At 39.3% G+C, this 17,728-nt stretch overlaps 1 protein-coding gene across 1 annotated transcript in view; it reads left to right on the top strand.

Annotated features, from left to right (window-relative positions):
* Positions 1-7,385, top strand: part of jakmip3 (Janus kinase and microtubule interacting protein 3) — a 46,622-nt gene extending 39,237 nt beyond the window's left edge. Inside the window, exons 19-25 of the mRNA XM_049564393.1 lie at positions 574-639; positions 827-895; positions 2,331-2,408; positions 3,283-3,516; positions 3,674-3,739; positions 3,903-3,962; positions 5,749-7,385. Of these exons, the coding sequence (XP_049420350.1) occupies positions 574-639; positions 827-895; positions 2,331-2,408; positions 3,283-3,516; positions 3,674-3,739; positions 3,903-3,953 (564 nt within the window). The 3' untranslated portion in view covers positions 3,954-3,962; positions 5,749-7,385. The remainder of the gene's footprint in view (positions 1-573; positions 640-826; positions 896-2,330; positions 2,409-3,282; positions 3,517-3,673; positions 3,740-3,902; positions 3,963-5,748) is intronic.
* Positions 7,386-17,728: the final 10,343 nt, after the last annotated feature.

Below are 17,728 nucleotides of genomic sequence, written 5' to 3'. Positions count from 1 at the left end.
GATGGGGAATTTTTGGAGACTGTTTTCAGTGTTATCAGATCACAGAGTCTCGTTTATGTCCCGCTGACATGTCACTGTCTCACAGACACCCGCGTCTTTCACATAAATGTGCTCGTGGCTGATATGAAAACCCAGAGCTGACTGAACTGGTTGAAATCAGCTGTGTAGTAACTGGTTATCAGACGGACGATGTGATGGGTTAGTCAGACAGATAACCAGAAGGTATTCTGGGTAAGATGAACATGGTACAGACCTCTGGACGGTGATGGAAACATGTTGACCTGTTGTTGACATGCTGTTAATGTGTTGTTGACATGTTGTTGACATGTTTGTTAGTTTATCATCAGGACCCTCTAATGTTGTCTTATCACTTATACATGACACATGGTGGACAGATTTCACTCAGTCATTGTTATTGACATGTTGTTAAAGTGTTGTTGATGTGCTGTGGTTATGTTTTTTACCATGTTGTCGACAGGTGGTTTACACATTGTTGACATGTTTTTGACATGTTGTTGACGTGTTGTTGACATGTTTTTTTTAACATTTTGTTGTTGACCTGTGTGCCTGCAGAATCTGTCCAATGAGGAGCAGGTGGTGGTGATCCACGCCCGGACTGTTCTTACTCTGGCTGAAAAGGTAACACTCACTTGAACACTGTCCACCAACTGTCCTGACCTTTGACCCTGTTTAAACATACTGTCTGTCCCCTGATGGGAAATCAGTGATGTCACTTTCTGACACACTTTCTAACAGTTTCCCCTTTTTGTTCATCTGTCTGTCTCTGTCTCTCTCTGCCTGTCTGTCCACATCTGTCTCTGGTCAGTGGTTGGAGTCCATTGAAGTGACGAAGTCGGCTCTGCAGCAGAAGATGTTGGACATCGAGAGTGAGAAGGTAAAAACTTTACAGTGACCTGATTCTTCTTCTCCGGAGCCTTTGTGCTCCACTGTCTCTCAGATTAACTCATATCACAGCGGTGCCTGGACAGCGTGACGTGTGTGGTTGTGCTGCTGCCGTGGTCCTGCCAGATGCCTCCTGCTGCTGCTGCTGCCATCATTAGTCATTAGTCATACTTCTACTGTTATTATACACATATGACTATTGTCACACATGTATACTGCCAGATATTAATACATACTTTCAACATATTGTACCACAGTAGCCAGAACTATAACTATAATATTATTACTTTCAATAATGTTGTTGTAAGCTACTGTCATTACCATCTGTCCTGCATCTCTCTCTCTCTCTCTCTCTCTCTCTCTCTCTCTCTCTCTCTCTGTCTCATTGTGTCATACGGATTACTGTTAATTTATCATGCTGATCTGTTCTGTATGACATCTATTGCACGTCTGTCCGTCCTGGAAGAGGGATCCCTCCTCAGTTGCTCTTCCTGATGTTTCTACCGCTGTGAGGGTCATAAGGACAGAGGGATGTCGTATGCTGTAAAGCCCTGTGAGGCAAATTGTGATTTGTGATATTGGGCTTTATAAATAAAATTGAATTGAAATTGAATTCATTTCTTCAACATGTCAAACACTTAAATCACTAAAATCAGTTAGTGTTCAGTAACAAGATGTCGTCTTCACTATTCGTCAGATCAGTATCGTTAGTATCGTCAGTATCTACTATTCTGTTTTAAGTTTTCTTTGATGACATTTCATCAGAAAGTGACCAGATCAACTGATAAGTGACACTGTAGTTTATGGTCACCATCTTACCCCTGAACCCATGAGGACTAAGCAGAAGGAGCTCAGTTAGAACAGTGTTCAGCAGCCCAAATATAGTATTTTAGATTTGTCTTCAGTGAGTTGGAGGAAGTGTCTTTGACATCAGTAGTTGATGTCCCTGAGACATTTTTATAAAGACCTCAGTCTGTCTGTCCTGGTTTCATAGACACACAGAGTTGAGTGTCTTCAGTCTAACAGTGGAGAGAGATTTCATGCTCAGAGGAACTGTGTAAATATACAGAACAGAAGAGAAGCTAGGACAAAACCCTGAGGTACTCCGTTCTGCATCATGCCAGCAGATGATAAGTTTCTCAGAGAAACTGTAAACTGTCTGAGAGACAGGAGCTGAACCATCAGAGAACAGGGGGACCGTCAGACGTCAGATTGACATTCTGTGATTGACTGTATCAAAAACAGAACTTCAGTTTGTTTAACAATGTTGTTCTGCACATGTTCAACCATGTTGATGCGAATCGTTTATTTGGGTTCAAAGTTTCCGTGTCACATGAATCTGTTGCCAGTGGAGGAAGACAGAGAGTTGCTAGTTTGATTCCCAGTAGGTGTCACAGTGACCTCTGATCTCTGTGTGTTGTCTGTAGGATCTGTTCAGTAAACAGAAGGGTTACCTAGACGAAGAGTTGGACTACAGGAAGCAGTCAATGGACCAGGCTCATAAGGTCAGTGTGAACAGCTGCAACAACCACAGCACAACGTACAATTGTGAACAACAACAGTCTGAGGGGTTTGTTTTTAGAAATGTCACTGAAGCACCAAAGTTATATGAAGGACCTGCGCAGGTTCAGGGTTTAGCTGATCCTACAGAGTCCAGCAGCAGGTTCAGGGTGTAGCTGATCCAGCAGACAGTCTGACGTTGGGATCAGACTTCCTCATGTTTCCATCCTCCTGTCTTTAATTACTGCTGTGACTTTGTCTGAAGACTCATTGAACCAACCAAAGTTTGTCATGTTTCATTTTTTCACCACATCTGTGACATCATTTCTTTCTCACTCATTTTGACACAGTTCTCTGATCAAACGCCATCATAAACAAACGTCTGGAGTCACTAATGGGTCATTTATGTGAAAACATAAAAGTAAAACCAGAATTAGTAACGAGATACGACTCTTGACTTCCTTTACAACATAGTTTCCTGACAGAAGATGAAGTACAGTAAGCGTAAAGTCTCAGTCAGATTCACGTTTCCACCGTCTCACAGAAGCTATGATTTTTTTAATGTGTTATTTGACACAACATACAGTTGACTGCAGGGCTACAGGGTTTACCACCAGGGCCACAGGATTAATCTTGATCTTGAGTTATCTTGATCTTGAGTTAATCTTGGTCTTGCATTTATATTGATTTTGAGTTTATATTGATCATGAATTAATCTTGATCTTGAGTTTGTATTAATCTTGAGTTAATCTTGATCTGGAGTTTTCATTGATCTTGAGTTAATCTTGATGTTGAGTTAATATTGATCTTGACTTAATCTTGACCTTTATGATCAGATAAAATATTTTATTATTTTAAAACGTGCTGTCGTTGACTCAGAGGATCCTGGAGCTGGAGGCCATGTTGTTTGAGGCTCTGCAGCACGAGGAGGAGTCCAAAATAGAGGGATTAAAGATGGAGGAGGGTCGTCTGTCTGAAACACTGACGGAGACAGAGAGGGAGGGGCTTAGGAGAGCAATGGACCAATGGAAACGAACTTTGATGTGTGAGCTGAGAGAAAGAGATGCACAGATCCTCCGAGAGAGGATGGAACTGCTGCAGCTCACACAACAGGTAAACATATAAACAACATGTAAATATATAAACAACAGGTAAATATATAAACAACAGGTAAACATGTAAACAACAGGTAAAAATTTAACCAAGAAACAGTAAACGTATCTTATGTTTGTTGTGTTGTTGACATGATGTTTGTTTGTTTATCTGACAGAGGAACAAGGAGCTGGAGGAGTGTATAGAAGCACAGAAGCGACAGATCAAAGAGCTGGAAGAAAAGGTAGAAACCAGTAGAAACACAGTGAAGTCTGGTTCTGGAGGGAGACGTTGTTTTACTGTCAGAGTTTAGCAGGTCTTGACACATGTTCACTGTAACAGATGAAGCCTGTAAACAATCTGTCACTTTAAACTGACGCTTCATTATCTTCTTCTTTTTCTTTCAGTTTCTATTTCTGTTTCTATTCTTCTCATTGGCCTTTATTCTCTGGTCCTAACAGCAGCCGGTGAGTCACACCACAACATGGTTACTGTTGAACAACACACGTAACTGCAGGCCAGAGAGTCTGCGCCAGGTAAACAGGGTGTACAGGGTTTATCCCAGGTGAACAGGGTTTATCCCAGGCGAACAGGGTTTATCCAGGTGTTCAGGGTTTATCCTAGGTGTACAGGGTTTATCCAAAGTGTTCAGGGTTTATCCTAGGTGTACAGAGTTTATCCAAAGTGTTCAGGGTTTATCCTAGGTGTACAGAGTTTATCCAAAGTGTTCAGGGTTTATCCAGGTGTACAGGGTTTATCCAAAGTGTTCAGGGTTTATCCCAGGTGTACAGAGTTTATCCAAAGTGTTCAGGGTTTATCCAGGTGTACAGGGTTTATCCCAGGTGTACAGAGTTTATCCAAAGTGTTCAGGGTTTATCCCAGGTGTACAGGGTTTATCCCAGGTGTACAGGGTTTATCCTAGGTGTTCAGGGTTTATTCTAGGTGAACAGGGTTTATCTCAGGTGTACAGGGCTTATCCCAGGTAAACAGGGTTTATCCCAGGTGTACAGGGTTTATCCAAGGTGTACAGAGTTTATCCTAGGTGTACAGGGTTTATCCAAAGTGTTCAGGGTTTATCCTAGGTGTACAGAGTTTATCCAAAGTGTTCAGGGTTTATCCTAGGTGTACAGAGTTTATCCAAAGTGTTCAGGGTTTATCCAGGTGTACAGGGTTTATCCAAAGTGTTCAGGGTTTATCCCAGGTGTACAGAGTTTATCCAAAGTGTTCAGGGTTTATCCAGGTGTACAGGGTTTATCCCAGGTGTACAGAGTTTATCCAAAGTGTTCAGGGTTTATCCCAGGTGTACAGGGTTTATCCCAGGTGTACAGGGTTTATCCTAGGTGTTCAGGGTTTATTCTAGGTGAACAGGGTTTATCTCAGGTGTACAGGGCTTATCCCAGGTAAACAGGGTTTATCCCAGGTGTACAGGGTTTATCCAAGGTGTACAGAGTTTACCCCAGGTGAACAGGGTTTATTCCAGGTGTACAGGGCTTATCCCAGGTGAGCAGGGTTTATCCCAGGTGTACAGGGTTTATCCCAGGTGAACAGGGTTTATCCAAGGTGTACAGGGCTTATCCCAGGTGAACAGGGTTTATCCAAGGTGTACAGAGTTTACCCCAGGTGTACAGGGTTTCCCCAGGTGTACAGGGTTATCCCAGGTGAACAGGGTTTACCCCAGGTGAACAGGGTTTATCCCACGTGTACAGGGTTTATCCCAGGTGAACAGGGTTTATCCAAGGTGAACAGGGTTTATCCCACGTGTACAGGGTTTATCCCAGGTGAACAGGGTTTACCCCAGGTGTACAGGGTTTATCCCAGGTGTACAGGGTTATCCCAGGTGTACAGAGTTTTCCCCAGGTTAACATGGTTTACTATTGGTGCACAGGGCTTATCCCAGGTATTCAGGTTTTACCCCAGGTGTACAGGGTTTATCCCAGGTGTACAAGGTCTATTCCAGGTGTTCAGAGTTTACCCCAGGTGTAAAGGGTGTACTACAGATGTACAGGGATTACCCCAGGTGTACAGGGTTTACCCTTGGTGTGCAGGATTTACTAAAGGTGAAAAGGGTTTACTACAGGTGTGCAGGGCTTATCCTAGGTATTCAGGGTTTACCCCAGGTGTACAGAGTTTACCCCCGATGTACAGGGTTAAACCCAGGTATGCAGTCTTAAGGCCCGGGTACATGTGACTGTCACTGTATTTAAGCTCTACACATCAGATTCAAAGATGTTAATATGTCAGTCTCTGTTTCAGTGTCTGCAGGCCTCCAGAGTCCAGCAGCTGAACAGTCAGCAGGCTCGGCTCAGTCCAGATCAGACCAAATGACAAGAGGATTCAGAAAGATTCAGGGTTTTGAATCAGCAGTGTACTGAGTGAGGCATGTTGGCTTCACTGCCACAATGACCTGCCTCTGGCTGCCGTCAGCCAATCAGAGCAGAGCCCATCTGTCAGCTGACTCCAGACCTACACCATCACACCTCACTGATGAAGACAAGGATGGTTTCCACGACAACTGTTGTGTTTCAGACAAGTAAAAACCACAACCAGCAACATGCTAACGAGCTTCCAGTTAGCTACTGTTTACCAGGAAGTTTTGGTTGAGACCCCCGACATACAGCCGGCAAACATATTCTAGCCTTGGGAGGCAGCTGGAACAAAGTGGTGCTGGACTTCATTCACTGTTAGCTAGGCTAGCTCTCCATACAGTGTTAGCTCAGCTAGCCCTACTTCATATAGTGTTAGCTCAGCTAGCTGGATGTCATACAGTGTTAGTTCAGCTAGCTCTCCTTCATACAGTGTTAGCTAAGCCAGCTCTCCTTCATACAGTGTTAGCTCAGCTAGCTCTCCTTCATACAGTGTTAGCTCAGCTAGCTCTCCTTCATACAGTGTTAGCTAAGCTAGCTCTCCTTCATACAGTGTTAGCTCAGCTAGCTCTCCTTCATACAGTGTTAGCTAAGCTAGCTCTTCTTCATACGGTGTTAGCTCAGCTAGCTCTCCTTTATACAGTGTTAGCTAAGCTAGCTCTCCTTCATACAGTGTTAGCTCAGCTAGCTCTCCTTCATACAGTGTTAGCTAAGCTAGCTCTTCTTCATACAGTGTTAGCTAAGCTAGCTCTCCTTCATACAGTGTTAGCTCAGCTAGCTCTCCTTCATACAGTGTTAGCTCAGCTAGCTCTCCTTCATACAGTGTTAGCTAAGCTAGCTCTCCTTCATACAGTGTTAGCTCAGCTAGCTCTCCTTCATACAGTGTTAGCTAAGCTAGCTCTTCTTCATACGGTGTTAGCTCAGCTAGCTGGACGGCATACAGTGTTACAGTTGACTGACCAGTTACTGAGGTTTCAGCGTCAGACACAAAGCTCGATTGATCACAACAGACATTCAGTAAAGTGGTTGCTAAGTTACCTTGATGAGTTCACATTATAGAATCACAGTAGAAAACATTATGAACGGTTGTTCTCACCTGTCCTGACATCAGTTCAGTTGAAGTGAACTTTGTTCTGATTGGCTGTCCCCCATGAGGACTGGAGTTCAGCTCATAGATCTAAGGTTACAGTGTGTAACCTTCATGTAGTGTCAGCCCACCTGAATCATCCAGGGACCAAAAACTGATGAAGGCGACTCTTCTTCATGACGTCAGGACGTGTACTGGAGGTCCGAGCTGCAACCACAAATACAATAACAACTGAACTGAATGACGATTTGATCTGAGGAAACACAGGTTGAAGTTTGAGAGACGAAAGAAATATTTGATTTAATAATAAACCTGATGCAGTTAAATGACATCCCCAGGTTTATGGTGATGATGTCACAGTGTCACAGGTTAATGATGGAGGAAAGTACAGCGTCAGTTCTGCATAGACCCAACTGAATATAATGGAGGATCACACACATACATACATACAGTACAGGCCAAAAGTTTGGACACACCTTCTCATTCAATGCGTTTTCTTTATTTTCATGACTATTTACATTGTAGATTCTCACTGAAGGCATCAAAACTATGAATGAACACATGTGGAGTTATGTACTTAACAAAAAAAGGTGAAATAACTGAAAACATGTTTTATATTCTAGTTTCTTCAAAATAGCCACCCTTTGCTCTGATTACTGCTTTGCACACTCTTGGCATTCTCTCCATGAGCTTCAAGAGGTAGTCACCTGAAATGGTTTCCACTTCACAGGTGTGCCTTATCAGGGTTAATTAGTGGAATTTCTTGCTTTATCAATGGGGTTGGGACCATCAGTTGTGTTGTGCAGAAGTCAGGTTAATACACAGCCGACAGCCCTATTGGACAACTGTTAAAATTCATATTATGGCAAGAACCAATCAGCTAACTAAAGAAAAACGAGTGGCCATCATTACTTTAAGAAATGAAGGTCAGTCAGTCCAGAAAATTGCAAAAACTTTAAATGCGTCCCCAAGTGGAGTCGCAAAAACCATCAAGCGCTACAACGAAACTGGCACACATGAGGACCGACCAGGAAAGGAAGACCAAGAGTCACCTCTGCTTCTGAGGATAAGTTCATCCGAGTCACCAGCCTCAGAAATCGCAAGTTAACAGCAGCTCAGATCAGAGACCAGATGAATGCCACACAGAGTTCTAGCAGCAGACCCATCTCTAGAACAACTGTTAAGAGGAGACTGCGCTAATCAGGCCTTCATGGTCAAATAGCTGCTAGGAAACCACTGCTAAGGAGAGGCAACAAGCAGAAGAGATTTGTTTGGGCCAAGAAACACAAGGAATGGACATTAGACCAGTGGAAATCTGTGCTTTGGTCTGATGAGTCCAAATTTGAGATCTTTGGTTCCAACTGCCGTGTCTTTGTGAGACGCAGAAAAGGTGAACGGATGGATTCCACATGCCTGGTTCCCACTGTGAAGCATGGAGGAGGAGGTGTGATGGTGTGGGGGTGTTTTGCTGGTGACACTGTTGGGGATTTATTCAAAATTGAAGGCACACTGAACCAGCATGGCTACCACAGCATCCTGCGGCGACATGCCATCCCATCCGGTTTGCGTTTAGTTGGACGATCATTTATTTTTCAACAGGACAATGACCCCAAACACACCTCCAGGCTGTGTAAGGGCTATTTGACCAAGAAGGAGAGTGATGGAGTGCTGCGGCAGATGACCTGGCCTCCACAGTCACCGGACCTGAACCCAATCGAGATGGTTTGGGGTGAGCTGGACCGCAGAGTGAAGGCAAAGGGCCAACAAGTGCTAAACACCTCTGGGAACTCCTTCAAGACTGTTGGAAAACCATTTCAGGTGACTACCTCTTGAAGCTCATGGAGAGAATGCCAAGAGTGTGCAAAGCAGTAATCAGAGCAAAGGATGGCTATTTTGAAGAAACTAGAATATAAAACATGTTTTCAGTTATTTCACCTTTTTTTGTTAAGTACATAACTCCACATGTGTTCATTCATAGTTTTGATGCCTTCAGTGAGAATCTACAATGTAAATAGTCATGAAAATAAAGAAAACGCATTGAATGAGAAGGTGTGTCCAAACTTTTGGCCTGTACTGTATATATATATATATATATGTGTGTGTATATATATATATATATATATATATATATATATATATATATACACATTTATTTACATGCATATATATGTGTGTGTGTGTGTGTGTGTGTGATGATTTCACGCTGCTGGTGGAGATAAATAAATAAATAATTATCACGTCTGATATCAAACTATCTGATAAAATTAAACAGAAGTTTAAAAATAAAAATTGAGCTAAATAAAAGGAGAAAAAGGAAATGTTTAAATACAAAGTTTAATTATAAACAACAACTTCATATTTTGCAGTTTGGTTCATTTTCAGATTATATTCATGTTTCTTTTTTCCATCACAGTTAAATTTTCCTCTGAAGCTTTCACTGTGTTTCAGGACTTTTATTTTGTTGTTCCTGAGCTGAACTCTGACTGATCATCATCAGAGTCAACAGAACATTTATTTATTTACCATTAAAAATGTGAATGATCTTATGGGAGTGTTAACTGAGGCAGGTTCAGAACCGAATCGATCTGTTCTGGTTTTAAAACCTGGACCCTGCTGTTGTACTTTTATTATTCCAGATGATATTTTTCTATCTCTGCTGTGAGTCTGAGCTCAGTGAACATCTGACGAGTCGGCGCTTTGATGTGATGACAGATTAAAATGGTGGAAACGAGACTGAAGACGAAACTGTGTATGACGTTTTTTTTCTCCTTCAGATTCTGATTGTTTTTATCATTTGATCCATTATTTCTTTTTAATTTCAGGAGTCTCAATCAATCAATCAATCAATTTTATTTATAAAGCCCAATATCACAAATCACAATTTGCCTCACAGGGCTTTACAGCATACGACATCCCTCTGTCCTTAGGACCCTCACAGCTGATCAGGAAAAACTCCCCAAAAAACCCTTTAACGGGGAAAAAACAGTAGAAACCTCAGGAAGAGCAACTGAGGAGGGATCTCTCTTCCAGGACGGACAGACGTGCAATAGATGTCGTACAGAACAGATCAGCATGATAAATTAACAGTAATCCACATGACACAATGAGACAGAGACAGAAAGAAAGAGATGGCATGCAGTATGGCTGAGTTAGCAAGATGCAGTAACAGGACATGTGTGTGAGAGAGAGAGAGAGAGAGAGAGAGAGAGAGAGAGAGAGAGATGGGCAGACACAGGCAGACCTGGCTGCCCAGAGAGGACAGGTTGTGTGAGCTCTGTCCACACAGACAAGTGGAGACAGAGACACACTTCCTGTTGCACTGCAGCAAGTATGAACACATCAGAGCCGACTTCCTCTCAAAAATAAAACATAAAGTCACTGACTTTGATTCTCTGCCTGATCAAACTAAAATGCAACACATCCTTGGAGAGAACAGAGTCAGCAGCTTAGCAGCAGCAACATATGTCAGGTTATGCCACAGCCTGAGGGACAACCATCACAACACCTGACACACCTGTCTATATTTACAGTCCTTGTAACTCACAATCTACATTTTTCTTTATTCATTTTTTTTCTATATTATATATTGGTGTATTGTATTGTAGATTGGTGTATTTTGTATTATATATCATATATTTAATCTTTTTTTTATAGTTTTCTGACTTACTTTTATTATTGTACTTTATTTGTAAATTTTAATGTCTTTGGCAATATTGTTAATCTACAATCATGCCAATAAAGCTTATTGAATTGAATTGAATTGAGAGAGAGAGAGAAGGAGAGAAGGTGCCCGGTGTATTATAGGGGGGTCCTCCGGCAGACTAGGCCTAAGTCAGCCTAACTAGGGGCTGGTACAGGGCAAGCCTGAGCCAGCCCTAACTATAAGCTTTATCAAAGAGGAAAGTCTTAAGTCTAGTCTTAAATGTGGAGACGGTGTCTGCCTCCCGGACCGTAACAGGAAGATGATTCCACAGGAGAGGAGCCTGATAGCTGAAGGCTCTGGCTCCTGATCTACTTTTGGAGACTTTAGGGACCACGAGTAACCCTGCATTCTCAGAGCGCAGTGTTCTGGTGGGATAATATGGCACTATGAGCTCTCTAAGATATGACGGAGCTTGACCATTTAGAGCTTTATAAGTTAACAGTAGGATTTTAAATTCAATTCTGGATTTTACAGGGAGCCAGTGCAGAGAAGCTAAAACAGGAGAAATATGATCTCGTTTCTTAGTTCCTGTTAGTACACGTGCTGCTGCATTCTGAATTAGCTGGAGAGTTTTTAAGGACTTACTAGAGCTACCTGATAACAGAGAGTTACAGTAATCCAGCCTAGACTTAAGACTTTCCTCTTTGATAAAGCTTATAGTTAGGGCTGGCTCAGGCTTGCCCTGTACCAGCCCCTAGTTAGGCTGACTTAGGCCTAGTCTGCCGGAGGACCCCCCTATAATACACCGGGCACCTTCTCTTCTTCCTCCTGCTGCTGCTGCCATCATTAGTCATTAGTCATACTTCTACAGTTATTATACACATATGACTATTGTCACACATGTATACTGCCAGATATTAATACATACTTTCAACATATTGTACCACAGTAGCCAGAACTATAACTATAATATTATTACTTTCATTAATGTTGTTGTAAGCTACTGTCATTACCTGCATCTCTCTCTCTCTCTCTCTCTCTCTCTCTCTCTGTCTCATTGTGTCATACGGATTACTGTTAATTTATCATGTTGATCTGTTCTGTACGACATCTATTGCACGTCTGTCCGTCCTGGAAGAGGGATCCCTCCTCAGTTGCTCTTCCTGAGGTTTCTACCGTTTTTTCCCCGTTAAAGGGTTTTTTGGGGAGTTTTTCCTGATCAGCTGTGAGGGTCATAAGGACAGAGGGATGTCGTATGCTGTAAAGCCCTGTGAGGCAAATTGTGATTTGTGATATTGGGCTTTATAAATAAAATTGATTGATTGATTGAAACCAACAACGATCCTTCAACTCTGAGATCACGTCTGATGGGCCGATCCTCTTCATCCTGTTCTTGATCGATTGATCTGCTCATCATTTATCTGTATCAGTAGGTGTACCTAATAAAGTGACCACTGAGTCACATCCCTACACTGTATCATGTATGTGCTGTATGTACTGCGTGTGGTTAACCCTGTCACTTTCTGTCAGACAGGAAGTGACTGATCAGTTTAAAACACGAGAGCTTCATGTTCACATGACGATACACGCTTCATTACGGTCCACTGAGTCTGTGAGTGTGTGAGTGTGTGTGTGTGAGATAAAGTGAATGTGACAGGCAAAGAAATCCAGTTCAGAGCTGCAGAGCATCAGCAGTAATGAGCACTGACCTGTGTGTGTGTGTGTGTGTGTGTGTTACAGTGTGTGTTACAGTGTGTGTTACAGTGTGTGTGTTGTGTCTATAAAGTCAGACAGTTAAAGAGCCGACAGGACCCTGAGTCTTTTTGTGTTTATTGGACCTGAAATATTCAGAGCACTCGCTGTGATGTCACATGATGATGTCAGAGTGAACACCAGGATGATCTTCAGTCAATAATCAATAACAACTGACAGCTAATCAATCAACAGTTGAGATGTCTGTCAGGCTCCTGCAGTACCAGTCGATAAGACATCTGTGGACACAAAGACTGAAGGACAGGAGACAACTACGACTCCCAGGGTGCATTTTAATCAGTCAATCAATCAATCAATCAATCAATTGATCAGTCAGTCACAGATCTCCACGTTGTTTCCTCTCTGCAGTGACCCTTCAGCCCCTCAGTTCTTTGGAGGAACCTGGAGAAGGTGTTGTTACAGTTTCTGTGAAGCTTAAAGGTGTGTTTCCTCTCGTCTGGTGGGCATGACAAAGGTGTTAGCCAATCAGCAGCGACGGGTTATAAACTAAATTCAGGTGGATCCTTAATTATTCTTCATCCAGTTCTTGTTTTTCTTCACAGATGTCTTGGTGAAAATAAAGTTCCTTAGGACAGAAACGACTGAACGCCACCGTGTTAAAATGCAGGGCGCCTAGAGAACCATTACAGAACCATTACAGAACCATTACAGAGCCATTAGAGAACCATTACAGAACCATTAGAGAACCATTACAGAGCCATTGCACAACCAAGAGAACCATTAGAGAACAATTACAAAACCATTACCAAACCATTACCGAACCATTAGAGAACCATTACCGAACCCTTTCCAACAGGAAGCAGCTTGGACACGTGGGTTGTTCAGACTTGTTGTTCTGTGTCTCTGAAGCTCAAACAGTTTAAAGTGTTTCTAAATGAAGGAAGCAAAGAGTTCTTGCAGCTCAGTGGAACACAGGTTCTCATGGTTCCTCCCCTCCCCCATGGCCTCCTTTTCCTGCTCCTCCTCCTCTGGTCTCCTCATTTATTGCCTGAGATCTCCGGCCCACCCTCCTCCTCCTCCTCTTCTTCCTTGTCTCGTCTCGTCTCATCTCAGATGTGTCCAGGATGTCTGAGAGGAGGTGTTCTCAGCAGGAGGACGACTGCTCCTCCCTCCTGTCCCGGCTGGGCTCAGACTCTCCTCGCCCTCGGATGAAGTATGGCGGGATGTTCTGCAGCGTCGAAGGAGCCTTCGAGAACAAAACCCTCAACTTTGAGTCATTCAGTCCGCAGACGCAGCGACGCCGCGCCGCTCGAACCCGAACCGACAGCCATGAAGGAGGAGGAGGAGGAGGACAGACTGTGGTATTTCCCTCAGGACACGCCCGAGAAATCTACGGCAAGAGAGAGGTTAAAGAAGACTTTTGATTTTCAGATTGTTTTTCTCTGTTTAATCAATAAATAATCAGATAAAGTCGGTTCATATTCAAATACTTTAAAACAAATATTAAATATTTGAAAATGTCATTTTATTGATTTTGAGCTGAAACTTTGATGAAATTCTGATTTCAGATTTTAAAATAATGAATTGAACGTTTCCTCGTCAGAGTTCACAGACACAGCGCCGAGAAACAAAATCCAGATAATATCTTCACACACCTCAGTTAAAATATCGACTCCAGTGAAATATATACAGATACGATATACTTAAATATATATAGAAATATAAACTTATATATAGACAGAAATATATACTTAAATATAGACAGATACTATATACTTAAATATGTACAAATACTATATAAACAGATACTATATACTTAAATATGTACAGAAATATATACTTAAATATAAACAGATACTATATACTTAAATATGTACAGAAATATATACTTAAACAGATACTATATACTTAAATATATACAGAAATATATACTTAAATATAAACAGATACTATATACTTAAATATATACAGAAATATATACTTAAATATAAACAGATACTATATACTTAAATATATACAAATACTATATACTTAAATATAAACAGATACTATATACTTAAATACAGAAATATATACTTAAATATAAACAGATACTATAAATATAGAGAAATAATATAATAATAATAATAATAATAAACATTATTTATATAGCACCTTTCATACAGGGAGGTGTAGCTCAAAGTGCTTTACAACAAAATAAAAACAGACAAATACAATTTAAAAAAAAACCACAAGTGCAAATCCTGCACAATGAAACCAAGAACAATATAATATATAAAAGATAAAAATAAAACAGCAGAATGTATGGAAGCAGATAAAAAATGTGTAGGATGTGGATAAAAACTGGGGAATAGTGACAGTTAGTTGAAAGCAATGTTGAATAAATAAGCTTTTAATTGTCGTTTGAAAATTTTCACAGAGCTTGTATCTTTTATATCCTTGGGTAGTGAGTTCCATAATTTTGGTGCATAGTTAAAAAAGGCTGAGCTGCCAATTTTCTTATTAGAGTAGTTTGTATTTAAAAAGCCGGCAGCAGAGGATCTAAGAGGACAAACGACAAAGAATTAGTAATGTAGGCTGGTCCCAACCCATTAAGAGCCTTAAAAACAAGTAAAAAGCACTTTAAAATCAATCCTAAAAGATACTGGAAGCCAGTGAAGGTTAGCTAAAACTGGGGTGATATGCTCTCTCTTTCTTGTTCTAGTTAACATCTTGGCAGCAGAGTTCTGAATTAATTGTAATTTGTCAATGGATTGCTTTGGAAGACCGGTGAAGAGAGCATTACAGTAGTCAAGTCTGCTTGAAATCAGTGCACGTACCAGTTTTTCGGCATCTTGTTGGGATAGGAATGGTCGCACCTTTGAAATATTTCATACGTGGAAAAAAAGCTGTTTTGGTCACCTTCTTTATGTGAGATTTAAAATTTAGGTCTGAGTCAAGGATAACACCCAGGCTCGTGACTTCAGACTTAACCTGCACAGCCAAACTGTCAAGTTTGGAAAGAATTATCTCCCGTTTTGCTTGGGGACCAACTAATAAGATTTCTGTTTTGTCACCATTTAATTTAAGAAAATTGGTCTGCATCCACTTGTCTACTGCAGCCAATCCAGATGTTAGATGACAGATGGATTGGTCATCACTTGGGTCTAGTGAAATATATAGTTGGGTGTCATCTGCATAGCTATGGAAATTGAGGTTATGTTCTCTGATGACGTCACCTCATGGAAGGATTTACAGTGAAAAAAGCAGAGGACCAAAGCAGCTACCCTGAGCAACACCAAACGGTAATTCATGTATTGATACATATGTCTTGTACATGATTGATACATGATCTCCCATAGTAACAAAAAACTTTCTTCCCGTTAAATATGAGTGGAACCAATTTAAAACACACCCAGAGAGGCCAGCCCAGTTCTCAAGTCAGTCAATAAGAATATGTACTTAAATATATACAGATACTAAATACTTAAATATATACTTTAATATAAACAGACACTAAATACTTACATATACTGTATACAAAAATATATACAGATACTATATACTTAAATATATACAGAAATATATACTTAAATATAAATAGATATTATATACTTAAATATATATAGAAATATATACTTAAATATAAACAGATACTACATACTTAAATATAGACAGAAATATATACTTAAATATAGACAGATACTATATACTTCCATACAAAGTAAGTCTAGTCTAGTCTAGTCTATACAGGAATATATAGGCTACTTAAATATATACACATACTATATACTATAAACAGAAATATATACTTAAGTATAGACAGATACTATATACTTAAATATAGACAGAAATATATACTTAAATATAAACAGATACTATATACTTAAATATATATAGAAATATATACTTAAGTATAGACAGATACTATATACTTAAATATAGACAGAAATATATACTTAAATATAGACAGAAATATATACTTAAATATAGACAGATACTATATACTTAAATATATATAGAAATATATACTTAAATATAGACAGAAATATATACTTAAATATAAACAGATACTATATACTTAAATATATATAGAAATATATACTTAAGTATAGACAGATACTATATACTTAAATATAGACAGAAATATATACTTAAATATAGACAGAAATATAAACTTAAATATATACAGATAATAAATACTTAAATATATATATAAATATATACTTATATTAAATATAGACAGATACTATATACTTAAATATAAGAAGATACTATAGTCTAGTCTAGTCTATACAGGAATATATAGGCTACTTAAATATATACACATACTATATACTATAATATAAACAGAAATATATACTTAAATATATACAGATACTATATACCTTTATATATATAGAAATATATACTTAAATATAGACAGAAATATATACTTAAATATAAACAGATACTATATACTTAAATATATATAGAAATATATACTTAAATATAGACAGAAATATATACTTAAATATAAACAGATACTATATACTTAAATATAGACAGAAATATATACTTAAATATAAACAGATACTATATACTTAAATATAGACAGAAATATATACTTAAATATAGACAGATACTATATACTTAAATATATATAGAAATATATACTTAAATATAAACAGAAATATATACTTAAATATAAACAGATACTATATACTTAAATATAGACAGAAATATATACTTAAATATAGACAGATACTATATACTTAAATATAGACAGAAATATATACTTAAATATAGACAGATACTATATACTTAAATATATATAGAAATATATACTTAAATATAGACAGAAATATATACTTAAATATAGACAGATACTATATACTTCCGTACAAAGTAAGTCTAGTCTAGTCTAGTCTATACAGGAATATATAGGCTACTTAAATATATACACATACAATATACATCATCAGTAGTTATTGATCTGCAGGATGACATCATCAGTTGTTATTGATCTGCAGGATGACATCAGTTGTTATTGATTAACAGGATGACATCATCAGTTGTTATTGATCAGCAGGATGACATCAGTTGTTATTGATCAGTAGTTATTGATCAGCAGGATGACATCATCAGTAGTTATTGATCTGCAGGATGACATCATCAGTTGTTATTGATCTGCAGGATGACATCAGTTGTTATTGATCTGCAGGATAACATCATCAGTAGTTATTGATTAACAGGATGACATCATCAGCAGTCACTGATCAACAGGATGACATCATCAGTAGTTATTGATCTGCAGGATGACATCATCAGTTGTTATTGATCTGCAGGATGACATCAGTTGTTATTGATCAACAGGATGACATCATCAGCAGTTATTGATCAGCAGGATGACATCAGTTGTTATTGATCAGTAGTTATTGATCAGCAGGATGACATCATCAGTAGTTA

Source organism: Epinephelus fuscoguttatus, linkage group LG20, assembly GCF_011397635.1.
Source record: "Epinephelus fuscoguttatus linkage group LG20, E.fuscoguttatus.final_Chr_v1".
Classification (NCBI taxonomy): domain Eukaryota; kingdom Metazoa; phylum Chordata; class Actinopteri; order Perciformes; family Serranidae; genus Epinephelus; species Epinephelus fuscoguttatus.
Note: the sequence above shows the minus strand (reverse complement) of the source record. Positions and strands in the feature narration are given on the sequence as shown.